Raw genomic sequence first — 19,570 nt, forward strand, 5'->3', positions numbered from 1 at the left:
AATAGCCTGGGTGGCTCAGCCATTGAGCCTCTCTCTCTGCCTTCCACTCACTGGAGCTCACTGGATCCAGAGTGGAGTCCCACATGGGGCTCCCTGCAGGGGGCCTGCTTCTCCCTCTGCCTATGTCTCTGCCTCTCTCTCTGTGTGTCTCTCATGAATAAATAAATAAATCTTAAAAAAAAAAAATCAGCCACGTAAAAAAAAAATGGAAATACAGCACCAAATCAAATCAATCTTTAATGAGATTAAGAAGATTGTCTGAAATTTTGGAGGATGCAGGACAAGTATTGTTTAGAATGAAGTGTATAGCATTAAATAGAAAAGCAGGTTAAAAAATCAATCATTTAAACTTTCACTTTTAAAAATAGAGCAAAATAAATCCAAAGTAAGCAAAAAGGAGAAAATAATCTAATAACAGAAATGAAACTGGGAACTGAAAAAAGACAATAAAAATGGAAATAGATGCCCAAAATAATCCCATATCTTTCTTTTATTAATTTTTTAGATTATTTTTTTAAAATTTTATTTATTTATGATAGTCACAGAGAGAGAGAGAGAGAGAGGCAGAGACATAGGCAGAGGGAGAAGCAGGCTCCATGCACCAGGAGCCCGATGTGGGATTCGATTCCGGGTCTCCAGGATCGCGCCCTGGGCCAAAGGCAGGCTCTAAACCGCTGCGCCACCCAGGGATCCCCCAAAATAATCCCATATCTATGTGAAATTAAATTTATGGTTAAGAATTTCCAAAAAACCCCTCCTCCATTCTAGATGGTTTCACTTGCAGATTCTATATTTTAAAAAAATAATGCCAATTCTATACGATCTCTTCCAGAAAAAGAACAAGCAGGAAACATTCCCCTACTTGTTTTATGACATCAGCATTACCCAGATATCAAAACTGGATGACAATAAAAATAAAAAAACAAAAACTACAGACCAATATTCCTCACAAATACAGATGCAAAAACTCCTCAACAACATTTAACAAACCCGGTTAAACCAGTAATATGTAAATAGGATGTTAATATATCATGACCAAGTGGGGCTTATCCTACAAATGAAGAAAATGTATTTGACAAAATTCTATAGCCTTTCATGATACAAAATGTTCAGTATGACAGAAACAGAAAAAAACTTTCTCAACATGTCAAAAATAATCCATAATACTTAACAGTGAAATATTCAATTATTTTTCCAAGATTTCATTTTTTTAAAATTTTTTCCAAGATTTCAAATAAGGCAAGAATGTCTGCTTTCACTATTCATCATTTCTATCTTATAGTGGATTAAAGGTTCTAATCAATGCAGAAAGGCAAGAAAAATTATAATGATTTGAAACATAAGATAGTCTCCAGTTGCAGATAATAAGATTCCATGTTTTTCTTTTCAAATTATAACAAACACATTGGTGTCAGCCATAAATAATTTACTCATACAGACCGATATTCATTTGAAAAAAATCAAGTTTAAAAGGGAGTTAATAGCAATAATCTACAATATCAAAACAAACCTCTACTACTATAACTACTATTACGTTCCAGAGGGCAATACATAAATACTTGCTGAAAGAAGGAATACAGTAGGGCAATGCAGCCTGCACGACTTATTAGAACACCAGGACTATGAAATCACAGTTTCATAGTCTTATATATGAATTCTAGTGATTCCTGAGATTTTTAATTATTGCGGCAGACATGAAACTCGGTTTCTCCATTTTGGCCGTGCTTTCTTTTGACAGAAACATTTACTTCAATATTCTAATTTCCTTTCTACTTTAGGATACAAGTAACCCTACAGTATGACTATGTCTTCATATATTTTTCCTCATTGCTCTAACTCCACAGATGGCAATAAGTCAGACATTTTACATGTGCTGATATAATTTTTGGTGAATAAACCTATAACTAACTGAAATTCTGGTACGCTTTATTCAAATTTTTAATATTATTTTAAAAGTTATCAGATTGGAACATTTCAACAAAATCTCATAGTTGAATGAGTAGTACATTATTGTAATCATTACAATGAGTTACCCTATCAATCAAAATCATAGTAAATATTTTAACCCCTTGTGTCTAAAATAACCTAGAAAATTTCAATGATGACAAGTAGATTATTTGCATAGGTAGACAGGAAAATCATAATTTTTGTCCCTGTAACACTCTACTGATTTTTCTAGAAAAGAACATATATACTTGTGTATATGTGTGAATATATATGTATATATGCATATGTATACATATATATGAACACACAGAGATACATATGTACGCCCACCTTATATATAACAATCACACACACACACACACACACACACATATATATGTATTCATGTAGTGTAAGGAATGAATATTAGAATTTAAACTATATTCAAACACCAGTCTGGAGTGCTTAATCTATGTCTCTAACATTAACAAATGTAAAATAATGTGTGAAAAACATGGCATAATCCTCCTATAACATACTTCTGGGCCTTTGGAAAGTGACACTACTACTGTAACTGCTTACCAGTTCTTCAGAGGTCAAATGCATCAAACGTTCAGCTATTGCAGCACATTGGGCTGAGTCTCTTATAAACTCTCCTTGTTTATCACCGACCACGAGCTCTGGCCATGTTAGTCCTTCATTCTTTTTAATCAAAAAAATCTCCAAGCTAGAAGTTAAAAGAGAAAGTATGTTACATTAAGCAGCTATACAAATTATATAACCAACACCAAACTCTTCCACTGAATTTATTCCTGTTGGTGTCCAGAGATGCTTTACCAAAACTTGTGTTAATTTTAATATTACATATGATGGAAAATCTGTAATCCAAGGGTAAATAATTTATACTAAAAAAATAATAATAATTTATACTAAATAAACAAGACAGTACCACTGGAAATAGTATGTCAAATGACTTGATGAGAAGAGTGACTGGCAAGAGTTAAGACCACTGAGAAAATACTGTTGTAGTCCAGGTATGCAGGCTATTACTGAACTTAAGTGACAGAAGTGCAAGCAGTGTGGATCTAGGAGATATTTTATTGGGGAGTAGTGGTGGTGGTGAGGGTAGTGACTGGGTGGGCACACAGAGTTAACTGGAAAGATACTAAAACTAAAGGTGCCTCTTGGCGCATGGAGCCAACAATTAGCTTCACTTTCCTAAACTGTAGCCATAATATATAATTATTAATGTAAACATCAGACAAGTTAGATCAATTATTAAAATACAGATTTTAAAGAACTGAAAAGAAAGTAGAAATTAGAAATTAACTCTGGTAACTCCTTAGGGAAAACAGTTGTTAATGTGGTCTGTATCAACTGAAAATCTAATTCTGTATATTTAAACCATTCAACACAAATACCAAATACACCAAAAAGAGCCCATCAAGGAATCCTGAGATTAAAGGTGTGATGTAGCAGGAAGGGGAGAGAGAGCTAAGTCAGGGCACAGGAGTTGTCCATGTGCTTCTTGAATAGGAAGGGAAATTCATGTAAGCTACTATAGGAGTAGCTGTTGCTAGAACACAAAGAAAAGTGGGGTGGTGGTAGCTCTTCCATAGGAAAGCAACCTTTTCCATGTGTCATCTCTGGTACACGTGTGCCATACTAACCCATGCCCTGGAACACAACTGCAATGAAAAATATTGCAAGGACACAATAATAACAATTACCATAATTATCAAATAGAACATGCAAGCCTATCAGTTATTCTTTTTCAAGGCTGTTATTATCACCACCTCATGAATTAATTACAGCACTTTAAATTTTTCTGAAACTACTTATTTTAAGAGACTATACAAAATATCTTTTCAGTGTAATGAGTTCCTATCATTAGCATTAAAAATTATTACTATAATATATTCTCTAAGAGGAAGGTTATCTTGAAGATGATGATGATGATGAAGAATCATCACAGCAAATCCTACATAATCTTCCCCATATGCCAGGTGCAGTCTTTACATATTTTAACTCATTGATTGCTCACGACAACCAAATAAAGTTAAGTACTATTTTCATCTTCAATTGACAAGTAAGATAAAAAGAAAAAAGCACTGGAAAGTTAAGTAACCTTGCCAAAATCACAAGCTAGTAAAGCAGTCTGGTTCTAAGTCTATGTTCCTCACTATTGTACTACTCTGCCTCTCTGAAAAAATATATATAAAAAACTACTAAAGAAATTTTACTGTGACCAGAATGTAATAAATACTGCTTTTAGTCAGTTGCTACTTAAAGAAGCTAGAATTCATACAATCTCCTTTCTAAAGAATTTCTGAACCATCATTAAATTTGCATACCTCGTCAATGCAACCCTTTTTAGCACAACTGCATTTCTACATTTTAAAACTAGTATCATATCCTACTATCCAAGCAAAAAACAACATGTAACCCCATACATAATAACCTACAGACTAGTGAACAAATTCTTCTAAAGTGAGAGGGAACATTAACTATTCAAAACTGAGAGATATAAATAATTTAATCAAGTACAGAAAATCATGTTTATAAACCAATGACACCACCAACACATCATCATAATCATCCTTTGTAATGTAAAACTGTAATCAAGTACCTCAAATTTAATTGGAAAACAATACTGGTTTATGCTCGTATATTAAATGCTGAAACTATTCGTGTGAGGTCTAGCTATTCTAGACTGTCACTGGGTTACTTACTGCCTGGTGACTTCTATTAATACGTGATAATTTGTTTGCCAACTTATAAATGCTACCCTCAAATCTCTCTCATAAACATAAAAACATGTTTAAATAGAATGTGGAGATATAAAATATTTTTTGAAGAACGTTTCAGATAATTAAGTTTTAAAAATATGTTAAAAAGTGTAAAGCGGGGGCAGGCAGCCTGGGTGGCTCAGTGGTTTAGTGCCACCTTCAGCCCAGGGCGTGATCCTGAAGACCTGGAATTGAGTCCCATGTTAGGGTCCCTGCATGGAACTTGCTTCTCCCTCTGCCTGTCTTTGTCTCTTTCCCTCTCTCTCTGTGTATCTCATGAATAAATACATATTTTTTTTTAAAAGTGTAAATATACTTATCATGATGAGCACTAAGTACAGAATTGTTGAATTATTATATTGTACATCTGGAACTAATATGTATATGTTAATTATACTTCAATGAAAAATTAGTGAGGAGTAATTTTATGAGATTCTGTTACGAATTCAGTGCGTTAGTATGCCAAGGTTCACAAAGAATGAGGCAAAAAGCTAATGTGCTTGACTGTGGGGATCAAACCATAGTCAGATAGGTGATTACCAGACACATTAGATTCCAGGTTCATCTTAGTATCCTTTTTCGTATCTTTATTATCCAGGTAAATGGACAAACTGGTAACAAAATTAGGTATTTATTCAATTGGTATAACTGAATGTGACATTCATTAAGAAAGGAAGGAGTAAGATTGTTGGTTAGGACTTTATAAACCATTTTATCACCTTGAAGGTGGAATTTTTTAAAACTATCATGTCCAAGTGATTGATTTTAATCTAGCTCAAGTCAACTTTTTACTCTCCCTCTAAAAGAGCAATACTTTTCTGAGAATTACAATAAACATACTTCCATAAATATTTGTAGGAGTGATTATGAAAAATGTTGGAAGAACTATAGTGATTAAACATACCATGTCAAAATTGGCTAGCAAGAATTACTAGAACGGTTTAAAAAAAAGCATGTGCCTAAACAGAAAGACAAGGGATCAGATTCATGGAAATCATTATTTTTTTGTTGAATTCACTGAATAATGAGTTCTTAGTTCAGTAATACTAAATTATAAATGACACCATTACTTATCAATCTATCAATCTATGTTTCTTACTGCATTAAAAAAGAATGTTACCAAGTCACCAAATTTCCCAATTAACAAAATGAATTCAGGATCTAAAAGCATAAAGCTGGGCAGCCCATGTGGCTCCGCGGTTTAGTGCCTTCAGCCCAGGGCGTGATCCTGGAGACCCAGGATCGAATCCCACATCGGGTCCCCTGCATGGAGCCTGCTTCTCCCTCTGCCTCTCTCTCTCTCTCTGTCTCTCATGAATAAACAAAATCTTTTTAAAAAAATCATAAAGCTTAAAATTTTTTTGAAGTAGGTGTCTATTTCTTAGACTCTCAGGATTTGGATTCATATCAAAGACTCATATGGGTCCTATATTACGAATTCAAAATTGTATTTAAAGTAAAAATATCTAATTTTAACTATTCCTGACAAAACCTGACTCTTTTTAAAATTAAATGCCTAATATGATCCATTAATCTACCACAGAATGCAGTAATTACTAACAATCTATAATGAAAAGTAATTTTATTAATCCAAATAACTGGGGAGTAAGTAAAGTATCTGCGACAACAGATTTGCAAAGGGGCATAAAAGTAGGAGAAAGGGATTATAGTTCTAAAAGATACTTAACCTTTACCATTTGTTTTACATATTCGTTTTACTGAGATTTTTATAGATAAAATTCAGATTTTTATTATTTTTTTTTTAATTCAGATTTTTTAAAAAAGATTTTATTTGTTTTTTCATGAGACACAGAGAGAGGCAGAAACATAGACAGAGGGAGAAGGAGGCTCTCTGCCAAGCAGAGAACCCAACGCAGGGCTTGATCCTAGGACCCTGAGATCATGACCTGAGCCAAAGGCAAAAACGCTCAACCGAGTCACCAGGTGCCCCCAGAAAAGTTTTGTTTTGATAAAGTTGAATATGTCTTGTATTCCTTTTATTGTTGTGTCCTGGACACACAATTCACAAAAAAATGTACATGGCTAACTTACATAAGAAAAATATTTATTCTCCATAATTTTCAAAGAAATATTAACTATTACACTTGTGGGTATTTATCCTTCATATATATTCCTGCACATGAAATTCTTTCCATATATATGCATATATACACATATACACATAAATCATTCACTGTAGCAAGAGACTACAAACAGTCAAAATATCCAACAATAAAGGACCGTTTTATAAAAAATGATCGTGCAGTTGATAGAGTAAAATAACATAAATAGCCATAAAGGAGAATAAAATAAATCATTATATATACATTATGGAAAGTTCTCCAAGATTTGTTGCTGAAAGTTAACAAAAGTAAGCTGTAAAAATTATGTATAGTTATGTTTTGAAATCTTTTTTGGTCAAAAAAATATATGTATCTGCTTGAACATGAATAAAATACCTGTAGAAGGAAACTGATAATAGTGGTTATGGTGAGTGGAGGGGTGACTGGAAGGCCTAGGATGGAGGGAGGCTTTGCACTGTGTACCCTTTTATATATCTTAAAATTTAAAGAACGGGAATTATTATCTAGTTGGAAAATTGAAATTAATAAAAAAGTTGGTTATTTATTTTAATTATACTTTAAAATTTTTTTAACTATTTTTAGGGCACCTGGGTGGCTCAGTCTGTAATGCATCTGCCTTTGGTTCAGGTCACGATCCCAGGACCCTGGGATCCAGCCTGCTTCAGGTGTCAGGATCCCTGCTCAGTGGGGAGTCTGTTCCTTCCTCACGCTCTCCCTCTGCGCTCACCTGCATGCACATGCTCTCTCTCTCATAAAAAAACAAAAAAACCCCCACATTTTTATCTATTTATTACTGTTACTATTGTTATTATTTTATTCAGAGCTGGTAATGAAAAGCTGCCACAGAATACAATGACTGCACTAGCATCTTTAATCTTAATCTGAATTATCCTTTTTGATACTTTAATTCCATTTTTAATCTATCTCATGAAAAAGAATCACCAATACAGACTGACCTATTGTAGTAGTTAGCTTTGGTATAACCACTGTGGAAAGGATTAAAACAAAAAAGAAGAAAAAGTAATAAAAAACAAAATTTTACATATAAATACAACTGTCTGTATATACCTATTATTCTCTTTAATTATCCATGTACTGCTTTCTTGATCAACAGATGAATAGAGATTTCCTTCCAGAAACCTTTGACCCTTCAGCACAATGTCAATGTGATCAGGCAAAAACTGTACTTGAATGTCCTCCTTAGAACTGCCTTCTGGAAGCCGTATTGTTACTGTCAAATCATCTTCAGTCTGTTGCCAGTAATACAGAGGTTCTGTTGGGAAAAGAAAAATACATTATTAATAAAAAGTGGAGAAGAGAATGCACAAAACTAGAGACTAGAGCATACAAAAGAACACCTATCTAAAAGAACCTAGCATAATTTCTAGTGATCTTACAAAAATAGTAATTATAAATAAATAAACACACATATATCTCTTTGGGGAACTTTCAAAGAGTATTAACAGTTGCACTTAACATTTCCTCTTGCAGGCTTACCAAATGCTCCAGAACATAAACATTCATAGTAATACTAATGATAATAAACCTTTATCCCCATTCATTCTCCCCCTGCCTTCCAGTTCCCCTTTCTTTTCCTATTTCTTGCTCGTCTTTACACACCACACACACACACACACACACACCACACACAGCAGATTCCTAGTTCAAAAGAATGACAAATATGTCATAAACCACTGTCATGAACTTTCCCATTGCCTTGATATGCCCTAATGATGGAATTCTGTGATACAAAAGACCACTATTATTTGGTGAAATACACCTCTATACAAAAATGAAAGATATATTTATTTATAAAGGAATTGACTCTTCTAACCCACAACTTTGTTGCATGAAAACAATTTCACAGGAAATTCAAGGGCTGTCCATGTACTTTGTCTAAGTTTCCAACAAAAGAATCCTCCCTTTACCTCCTTCTCTATCTCCTTGGCTTGTCTTCTAAAAAGCCGGCTACTAAAGAAACACCTTTAAACCCATCATACCATAACCATGAAATAAGAAAATACGGCTTAAATACAAAAAGAATTAAACATTTGCTTAATGATATCCATAAACATTACTCTGTCTACCCCCTCATTAGAAAGAAATATAATATAGTGGTTAGGAATTAGTACTCCAGAGCTGATTTAGTCACAGGTCTGACTCAGGGTCCCTTTTTTTTTTTTGGGGGGGGGGGACCACCACCACAATTTTATTCTTAAATAAATGCTCAGTCCAAAGCCAGGTTAGGTGGACAAGTGGGGAGAAAGCAGAGGAAGTGCAGGTCGTGGACCCATCCCCCACTGTGAGGCCCCGGGGAACAAAGGGTGCTGGGGGGAGGGCTGGGACCGCCGCCATCTCACGCAGCATGGTCCCCAGACCCCACAGCCCTGCCCCGAGACCCCTAGGCCCAGCTCAGCAGGTGTGGGGTCCAGCAGCGGGGGGCTGGCCTGGATGGTCACTGTCTGCCCGACAAGAGCTCAGGTTCAGGGGCAGTAAGAGGGATGGGATCACACGCCAACAACCTGTGCCTTCCACGGATAGCCATGCTCCCAGCTCAACCATTTGTTAATTTTGGCATGCAACTTTTATCTCTGATCCTCTTTTTCCTTATCAGTAAAACAAGGTAACAAAATATTATATACCTTACAGAACTATTAAAGTTTAAATGAGTTAATGCAAATAAAATTTAATATCAATCCTGTTATTAAATATATCATAAACTCTCACTAAATGTGATTATTCTTTTTATGGGTTATTATTTTTGTGCACTTTTATGTAAAGACTTTGAGTACTAGATATGAAGATTAGCATTAACTATCATGTATCTTCTTAAAGGGTCACTTCTATTTGATGTTAGATAAAATTTAAGAAGCATGGTATTATAGAAGAAAATATAAAAATGCAAAGTTCTTACTATAAAATTGTTACTTTGGATTAATTTCTAACTTGCACCACATTCTCTAAGCAAGCTCTCGGAGCACCTCTCTCATTCTTTAGAAAAAGTTCTTTTAATATAAACTCACTGAAAAAGTTTCAACTATTGCTTAAAAGACTGATAACTATAAGCTCTTTAGGACAAATAATGTGTTTTACTCAATTTTCTGTCTACCACAAAAGTTAATAAGGCAGATTATTCAAAAGAAAGCATACTATAATTAACTTATCCATAATTTTTTTTTAATTTTTAAATTTATTTATGATAGTCACAGAGAGAGAGCGAGAGAGAGGCAGAGACACAGGCAGAGGGAGAAGCAGGCTCCATGCACCGGGAGCCCGACGTGGGATTCGATCCCGGGCCTCCAGGATCGCGCCCTGGGCCAAAGGCAGGCGCTAAACTGCTGCAGCACCCAGGGATCCCTATCCATAATTTTTTAAAAAAATATTTTCCTTTATAAGTAAAGGCTGTTTATTAGGAGAAAAAAAAAAAACAGAAAAATACAGAGGATTTGAGACTCATACTAAAAAGGAAGAAATGACACAATGATGCATTCAGAAGGAATTCAAAACATAATGTGAGATGTCAACAAGAAAAACCACACCTGCACTAGTAGGTAGTGACTTAAAAAGATGTGTCCCTACCACCCTATGATCCGTCTTGGAACCACATGGTTTGGGTCATTAGGCAGAATGGTTCCTAAGATTAGGGCATTCTTTCATTCCTTTGCAATTGCTCACCAAGAGTTCTGAAGGGCATGTGTTCTAGAGATATAATAGCTATTTTGACTAAGTTCTAGAAGAGTTTAATGTTAAAATTAAGACAAATTTATTTGGAAAAGGATCTTGGAGATAATCTAACAAAAAACATATTACACATAAGGAAACCAATTTGTTAAGAGCCTAAATAAAAAGCCATCAAGCACAACTCTGATATTCAAAGGTGCATATATTTATAAACCTGGGAAAAGTATTTTTAAAATATTTATTTATTTATTTATTTTTAAATTTTTATTTATGATAGTCACACACACAGAGAGATAAAGAGAGAGGCAGAGACACAGGCAGAGGGAGAAGCAGGCTCCATGCACCGGGAGCCCGATATGGGATTTGATCCCGGGTCTCCAGGATCGCGCCCTGGGCCAAAGGCAGGCGCCAAACCGCTGCGCCACCCAGGGATCCCTGAAAGATCTTATTATTGTCTTCCTTCTAAAACATTACCTCCATCCATTTATTCATTTAACATTGGGAAAACTTAGTGATTTTGCCCTCAAGAACTTTTTTTCAGCTTAGTACTAAAAGTTAAGAAGATGTATATAATATCTTTAATACTAATTTAATACTAATATGCTAGCTTCTTGAACACCGATAAAGAGACATCATTTATTCATTTATTCATTTAATAGGAATTTGTTAAACATCTAATCAGGAAGCTAAAGTACAGATTTTTTAAAAACATTTTTGGTAATTACAAAATTATTAATTAAAACAGTTCATACTATTTAGGTAGCACATTTTGCAAAAGACAATTCTGAGAAATATAAAGGAAAATAAAGAAAAATTAAACTGTCTTGTCCTCATAGAACACACAACCTAACGAGGAAGACAAAACAGATATAAATGTATGTGTACATAAACACATGAACTCCGTAAAGGTAAATAGTAAAATTACCTTTGATTTTCTCTGACATGTTCTCATTCTTATTTTCTTCAAGATTTTGACCACCATGAACAAACGTGAAAGACTTGTAAGAGACAATCATCAGACCTTTCCCATCAGGCTCTATAGCAGCATAATGTGGCACTGACTTCCCACGGAGAATATCACGCTTAATAATTTCGTATTTTTTATTATCTGTAAAAAAACAAAGTATTTTTTTAAAGATTTTATTTGACAGAGAGAGAGAGAGAGAGAGAGCACACTTGCAGAGGAACAAGAAGCAGAGGGATAGGGAGAAGCAGGCTCCCCACTGAGCAAGGAGCCCAATGAGGGGCTTGATCCCAGGACCCTGGGATCATGACCTGTGCCAAAGGCAGACACTTAACTGACTGAGCCACCCAGGTATCCCAAAAACAATTTTAAAACAAAAAGTTATAAATAAAATACTGTATTATAAAAATATCCTGAAAATATGTGTATTAGTTTTAATTAAAATTAAGTATTTTAAGTGTACTGTTAAAAGGCATGCTATTAAGAGTCTTTTCATAGGAATAAAAAGTTATAACCTCATTTTCTGTAAATATGTCCCTACTTTTTTTTAATTTTTAAAATTTGAGAGAGAGAGAGAGAGAGAGAGAATAAGCATGGGGAGAAGCAGGCTCTTCACTGAGCAAGGAGCCCGATGAAGCACTCAATTTCAGGACCCTGGGATCATGACCTGAGCCAAAGGCAGATGCTTAACCAACTGAACCACCCAGATGCCCCAATATACCTCCACTTTAAAATACTAGTAAGGAAATAAATAAATAAATAAATAAATAAATAAATAAATAAATAAATAAAAAAAAAAATACTAGTAAGGTCTCATGAAATTTGCTCTAGATTGTGCTTTCCAATGTGTAGCTATGGACCATCGTAGCTATTTAATCAAAATTAAGTAACATTTACAATTCAATTCCTCAGTCACATTAGCCACATTTCAAATGTTCAACAGCCACACATGGCTAGTCTTTGCACACATATAAAACATGTCTACTCGACAGAAATTTTCACTGAACAGCAGTGCTCTAGACATTGAAAGTGACTAACTTACCTGAAATATCAGCTTCTGATGGATCTACCTTTTCTTTTCTTATAGCCTATCTACTTTCCCAAAAGGTACATGATAGACATCTTCTGAAAAGAGCCACACATTAAGGATAAAGGGAAGGTATGGTGTGGACTATTTTTCTGCTTATTCTAGCTATTGATAAGACGGTTTCCTTAAGTGAAATGTTTATGATAGAAATGATTTAAAAAAAATTTTTTTTTTAATTTTTATTTATTTATGATAGTCACAGAGAGAGAGAGAGAGAGGCAGAGACATAGGCAGAGGGAGAAGCAGGGTCCATGCACTGGGAGCCCGACGTGGGATTCAATCCCGGATCTCCAGGATCGCGCCCTGCGCCAAAGGCAGGAGCCAAACCGCTGCGCCACCCAGGGATCCCTAGAAATGATTTTTATACACACTCAGAGACAGATCTACAGGGTAACTGTAATCAAGCATAAATAATGATACTTAATTTAAAAATTAAAATTTAAGATATGAAATATAAAAAAAGATACAAAATTAACTGTATCATGAAAGTTTCTGGTAAAATAACTGAATTTATTCTTGAAAACAGGTGCGGTTTTTTTTTGCTTTAAAAAGTACTAAAACAGTATAGTTGAGTCCATACCTTTACTTACACTGTTACTCAATTAAAGTGGATTGTACTTTATAAACTTCATAATAAGTAGTCAAAAATCGTAACTCAGTGTCACGTTATACAAAACGATACAATATGTTCTAAAATATGTCATTTTTTCCTCTAAATCTTCACCTACATTCACATTCATTTCATACATATTTAAGAGTAAACTTGTTTGTGCACTGTACATGCAAGGCAAAGAGTAGGCCAAAGACTCAGACTTCCATACTTTTATAGGGTGGCTTTGCCCAACATGCATGCAAGAGAAAATAACAGGTGAATTTCAAGTGAACACCACGATTACTAAGTTGGGAAATACTTGATTAAAATTAAATTGTTGGGCAGCCCAGGTAGCTCAGCGGTTTAGTGCCTCCTTCAGCCCAGGGCCTGATCCTGGAGACCCAGGATTGAGTCCCATGTCGGGCTTCCTGCGTGGAGCCTGCTTCTTTCTCCCTCTGCCTGTGTTTCTGCCTCTCTCTCTCTCTCTTTGTGTCTGTCATGAATAAATAAATAAAATCTTTAAAAAAAATTTAAATTGTCTTTTTAACTCAAAATTTTTAGAGCCTTTAACATGTTTAATGTAATAGGGATATTATACATCACTTTCAAATTTATTTGACTACAAAACGTTACTTATCAGATATTCCACTCAACACATTTAGAAAAACATTATGTTTATTAAAAAAGAAGAAAAAGAGTAACAATTACATTAATAATACTTAAGGAGGTGAAAGGAATGAGACACTACGAAGATTAATGAGAGAAAAAGTGAACTACAAGGAGAATTAATATTCTTCTAATTACAACCTTCGGAGAAAAAAGAAAAGTGAGTCTAATTATATCTGTCCAGTTGAGGCAAGGACACAAAGCAAAGGGAATGCAGGTGGTAGAGCTTGAGCAGAAATGTCACCATGTTCTGATAAGTTACTGTGAACTGATCTAAAGCTGTCACAGAACTGGGAACAGGAAGAAAAACATGCATGATGACTTCTCTGTAAGTTTTTGAGTTAGGTACCTTAATTAAAAAAATTAAACTTTCTACTATCTAAAGCAGAGAATTGGTGAAGTAAGGCCAGTGGAGGCAAAGTTTCATTTATGCATTATTTTATATGATTTCTGGGCTAAGAATGAATTTTGTATTTTAAATTTTTTAATTTATTTTTTAAAAATAATCAATAATAATGTTTAAATACACGTAAGAGTTATATAAAAAACATCCATAAAAAATATTATTGGAATATAGCTATACTCATTTATTTATGTATTACTTATGGCTGCTTTTGTACCACAATGGCATAACTGAGTAGTTGTGGTAATAAATTGTATGGTTACCACCTAGCCCTATACAAAAAATGTTTTCTAAAACTTAAAGTTTTAAGTTACTGTGTTCCTCCAGATATGAAACTACAACATTGGGAAAAACAAAAAACAAATTATATTAAACAGTACACAGGGGCAGCCCGGGTGGCTCAGCGATTTAGCACCACCTTCAGCACAGGGCCTGATCCTGGGGACCCGAGATCGAGTCCTATGTCGGGCTTCTTGCATGGGGCCAACTTCTCCCTCTGCCTGTGTCTTTGCCTCTCTCTCGCTCTCTCTCTGTCTCTCATGAATAAATAAATAAAATCTTAAAAAAAACAACAGTACCCAGTATTTGTACACCTATACACATGCTCATTTTAAAATAAAAAAACCCTCTTAGAACACAAATACTAATAGCCTTTATCAGATTATAAATTAACAGTTAACTCTTGAACAACATAAAGGTTAGGGGCATCAATCCCCTGTGCAGTCAAAAATCTGTGTTTGACTCCCTCCAAACTTAACTTTAGCCTACTGGTGATTGGATGCTTTACTAACAAAAAACAGTAACAAAAAACAGTTGATTAACACATATTTTATACATGTATTATATACTGTACTCTTAAAATAAGCTAAAGAAAAGTGTTATTCAGGAAATCATAAGATACATTTATAGTACTATCCTGTATTTATCAAAATACATATATGAGGACCTGCACAGCTCAAATCTATGTTGTTCAAGGGTCAACTCTAATTTAATACTCATAAGTTAAATGAGTAAGTTAATAAAAACTGAGAAAAAGGGCAGAGTCTTCTATGGAAAAATCCACTTAGTTCTGAAGTAAGAACTAATAAGCAATAGTGAAGAGTAAGGCCACACCATGAAAGAAATCCTAATTAATAAAGAAAAAAATAACTTCAAATGTCCAAGTTAGAAGTCTGACAGACAGTTCTGAATAGATGATTGAAACTTTCTCCATAGTGAAGTACTCTAAGAAAAACTAGCAGTTTTCCTGAAGGTAGAAACAAACAGCAAGATTCAATTAGATTTGAAAGAAAGCACAATTTTGATTTAAGGAAGTAAAGGTATTTGTTTCACTCTAGGTATTTATATTTAATTTATATTTCAATATTACACTGTAATTTATAATTTACACTCAACGATATATGTAAATCCTTGTGTAATATACACACACATTTAAGAATATATATATATATATATATATATATATATATCCTTAATATATCCTTAAAACTTTTCTAGAATTATGTGAGCATATCTCCTTTTATACAGAAAGGCGTAAGTGACTGTGGAAGCACATTACTATTTTTTCTATAACCCATACCTGCGGAGAAATTATCTATAGGAATTCATTCTATTAGGTGTCAGGTATTAGAATCACAGCAACACCACCCAAGAAAAAGCCAACATTATATACAGGAACAGCTTTGTATTTCAAAATCTACTAAATGGTGCCAACCACTGTGGATTCACAATGTTGCTATATTTTACCTTTATTTTTTTTACTGATGGTGACCCACTCCAAAGAAACATAGAATCCACTCCCTTTCATATCCAATTCCTCTTTCTCTATTCGAAGAAGTAAGATAGTTACTGAATGTTCTTCAGTGTTCAGCAGTGAGATACTGTGAATTATGATAAAAGGATTCCCAAGCTCTTCATTAAACATAATCTAAAAAAAGATTATACACACAAATATATTACACAAAAGCAGGTAGCACAGAGGAAATGCATGGAATTCTGACAATACAACAACTAATTTGGATACTATTTACTACAAGGTATGGAAAAATGAAAAAAAGCCTTTAAATAAATTTGCAAGTTCAAATAACATTCTGTGAAGAAAGAGCTTTTTAAAAACGCCTATTTGTTTAATAGAGAAAAATGATCAGTACTCTTGGCTTAAAAACAAGGAAAACAAGGGCATCCAAGCAGCATCAAAAGGAGAAAGAGAACTAGAAGCAACAACCTAGAAAAGAATTATCAAGTAAAACAGTGCTCTAAAAGAGGACATGAACAGGTCAATGTTGACTCCTTTAGCTTTTCTCCTATCTTATATATGATTTATTTCTGCTTAGTTCCTCTTAGTTTCTTAATATTGTTCATGTTTGTACACGTATATGCATGTGTGTATGTATGGGTTTTTACTATTGTTTTGTTTGGTTCTTGTTTGTTTCCTGGAAGTCTGCAAAGGTGAGAGTCAAAGGAACTGGAGAACTAATCATTAAAACTTCCTTATTTCTAAAAAATAAAGGGTCCCTTTACATTTAAAAGTTTTAATTCAACAAATTCTATTTAAATATAATACTGAAATGTCTTTTTACAAAGTAAATCTAATAAGCACCATAGAGAGACCCAAAATCTTACATTCTTTTTTATATACAAATACATAAGCTAAAAGACCATTATACTTATTTAAGAGTAAATAATAAAGACACATTTAAGACTGTTTGCTAAGTAAGATTTTTGAATAAATGAAAAAACAAGTGGTTGAAGAAAATATCCAAATGATAAAAGTTAGCTTAAAAAAACAAAATATCCTTTATCTGGAAATCCCATCTTATCTGCTCCTACTTGAAAGCCTTACAAACATGTGCCTTAATGTCAATTTCCCTACGTGTTTGAGCACCAGAATTATTCAAACAGTAGACCTTTCAAATCCATTCTAGTCTTCCACAAACAGAAAATAGCAAGAACAGCAAAAAATATCTCAAACACTCAAAACTGAGATGACAGGTTTTAGTTGGTTGACTCAGTTTTTGCTTTTGTTTGGGGGACAACAGGAGACTAAAAGGGAAGAAGGATGGATGGTAAGTTTTGTCAGGTACAAGTAGCTAGTTCATTGCTTCCTCCCCTTTTTTCTCTCATGTGAGTGAAAGGGACTGGAATGACACCAGGGAGTAGATGTATAAACTCTTATATATTGTTAGACTGAAGTTTCCAGTCTCCTGAACAAGCCCAGCAACTCAAATATGATATTGCTGGTAAGAGCACCCCCATCATTTTAGAGGCAACACACCGGCAAAAAGCAGGTAGTCTTGCTGTCTCCCTTCCTTTCTTTTTCTACACTGCAGTCATCATGGCCCTTATGAGGCCCCCTTATGCCCTACTGCACCCCCAACTGCTCCCACCATTAGCTTCCTCTCTGTTTCACCAACTTCCCCGAAGTCCTAAAACTCTCCTAAGGTGTTTCTCTTAAAGTGACCAGTATTCCACAGTATCCCTCTCACTTCAGTTAATGCCCAAGTCCCATCCCTGTCCCACTCCCCCTCTCCCCAATCCCCAGTCAAAATTATTATTAACTGTAAACATCTCAGAGGGTGCTTATTTCATTACAGCAGTGTATACTGAAAAGGACACGAAGCAGATTTAAAATTTTTGATTTAAAAAATATACTAAAGGCCTAATATGTACCAAGGTGATATACATAGCAGAAACCAAATGAATTATAGATCCATATGAATTTCTTTGATGCAGAGTATGTGGTGTTATTTTTAAGCTGAAGGTGAGCTGGGTCAGTGTGTCTCTTCTTGCTCATAACCAACAGATTCCATAGCTTGATCATACATAAATTCTCATTCATATATTTCCTGCCCATCACCCTCCGAACTCATTCCAACTGTTTCAGGTATTCATGCTATATATCACATTGCCTCAGTTAAAAAAAAAAAAAAAGAAAAGAAAAGGGAAAAAAAAAAAAAAAGAAAAGAAAAGGGAAAAAAAAAAGTTATTACCGAAGACCATAGCAGAAAAATGTCACAAAGTCCAATGAATATTAGAATCTGTGACCACAAAGGCCTGCAAAGGCTCCCTTCAAACACGCTATTGTTGTTCTGGTTATTTATTGTGGTTTTTGTTTAGTTTTTTTAAATTACTACAATTTGTAGTATACCACTTAATATAACTTAATAAAAAGATAAACCATTTGGTTCTAAGGCCTTCTTGGTTCTTCTCAAATAATTAAAGCCTGATCTTTGTAGGCATTTGTTGGTCTGATAAAGCCATTTTGTAAGATGTAAATATATTAAGTTCATATTTCTTTTCCCAGAACTAATAGGCCACGTGCTGAGATTCAGCTATTAGCAGTATCACAATATACTTACTAGTGTAACTCAGTGTCATTCTGACCTTCAGAAACTATGGCTCTCAAGAAATTAATTCCTTATTTATTATTATTAAAATCCTAGTCTGCCCCTCAGATTTACAAATGTTACATTGTTTTAAGAAAGCTGAAATAAAAACAGCATCTTAGAGATTGGTATATTACTATATTTATGTTATAGTGTATTCCTCTAAGTAAGAAATACTTCGATAAACTCATTATTTGACCAATGGCAACTTACCAGACAGCCAGAAGAGTTGTACCTCAGAAGCATGCTAGGCCCATAAAGATACTAGCAGATATAACATGAGTAGAGAAGATATCCCAATGTAATTCTTGGCTAACTCTTCATCAAGAAGGAGGCAATGTCAGTATTTAGTGTACTGCTTTACTCAATAAACATTTACTGAACAAATGAATGCAATTCTTGATAATTGCAATGACCTCAGGTCAAACCAGAAATGGTTAATGTATCAGTTTTGTAAAAGGTATACATTTTATAATTTAATTAAAAACTCCTAAAACATTATATGTTATAAAAACAAAGATGTCAAACATAAACCATGCCCAAAAAGTGTTACTTCAAAATCACTAAGGTCTACCTTATATATACTTTCTAGAATTTGCTTAAGTCTAAAAAACAGAAAACAAAACAAAACCGCACCTCCCATTTTTCAGAAGCACTATTTCCACGTTCACCTGTACCAATGAGATACAGTCGTCCAGTTCCATCCGACAAGGTAACCCAGGTTGAAGACGTAAAATGGATTGATGCACAAAGGCGATTGTCGCATGCTGTCAAATCTGTGGGAAGTCGAAACACCTCTCGTGGCTTTCCTAAAGCAGTGTCCTAAAAAGAAGCCAGATATTATAAATGAATCCTTTCCTCTTCTTGATCCATATGCACACAGAATATATATCTGCAGTGTAGTGGTTACTATCTTATTCAAGAGAAGGTGCCTAATTCCCCTCCGAGTATGAGTTGTACTACCCACTTCTAACTAATAAAATATGACAGATA

At 34.3% G+C, this 19,570-nt stretch overlaps 1 protein-coding gene across 5 annotated transcripts in view; it reads right to left on the bottom strand.

The window, feature by feature from the left end:
- The window catches only part of NUDCD1 (NudC domain containing 1), an 80,091-nt gene that overhangs the window by 35,602 nt on the left and 24,919 nt on the right, over positions 1-19,570 (bottom strand). For all 5 annotated transcript variants that reach the window (XM_025450244.3, XM_025450243.2, XM_025450245.3 and 2 more), the window contains 5 exons: positions 19,214-19,399; positions 15,939-16,119; positions 11,406-11,588; positions 7,868-8,072; positions 2,509-2,653 (listed from right to left, as the gene is read on the bottom strand). In XM_025450244.3, coding sequence (XP_025306029.1) covers positions 2,509-2,653; positions 7,868-8,072; positions 11,406-11,588; positions 15,939-16,119; positions 19,214-19,399 — 900 coding nt within the window. The remainder of the gene's footprint in view (positions 1-2,508; positions 2,654-7,867; positions 8,073-11,405; positions 11,589-15,938; positions 16,120-19,213; positions 19,400-19,570) is intronic.

Source organism: Canis lupus, chromosome 13, assembly GCF_003254725.2.
Source record: "Canis lupus dingo isolate Sandy chromosome 13, ASM325472v2, whole genome shotgun sequence".
Classification (NCBI taxonomy): Eukaryota; Metazoa; Chordata; class Mammalia; order Carnivora; family Canidae; genus Canis; species Canis lupus.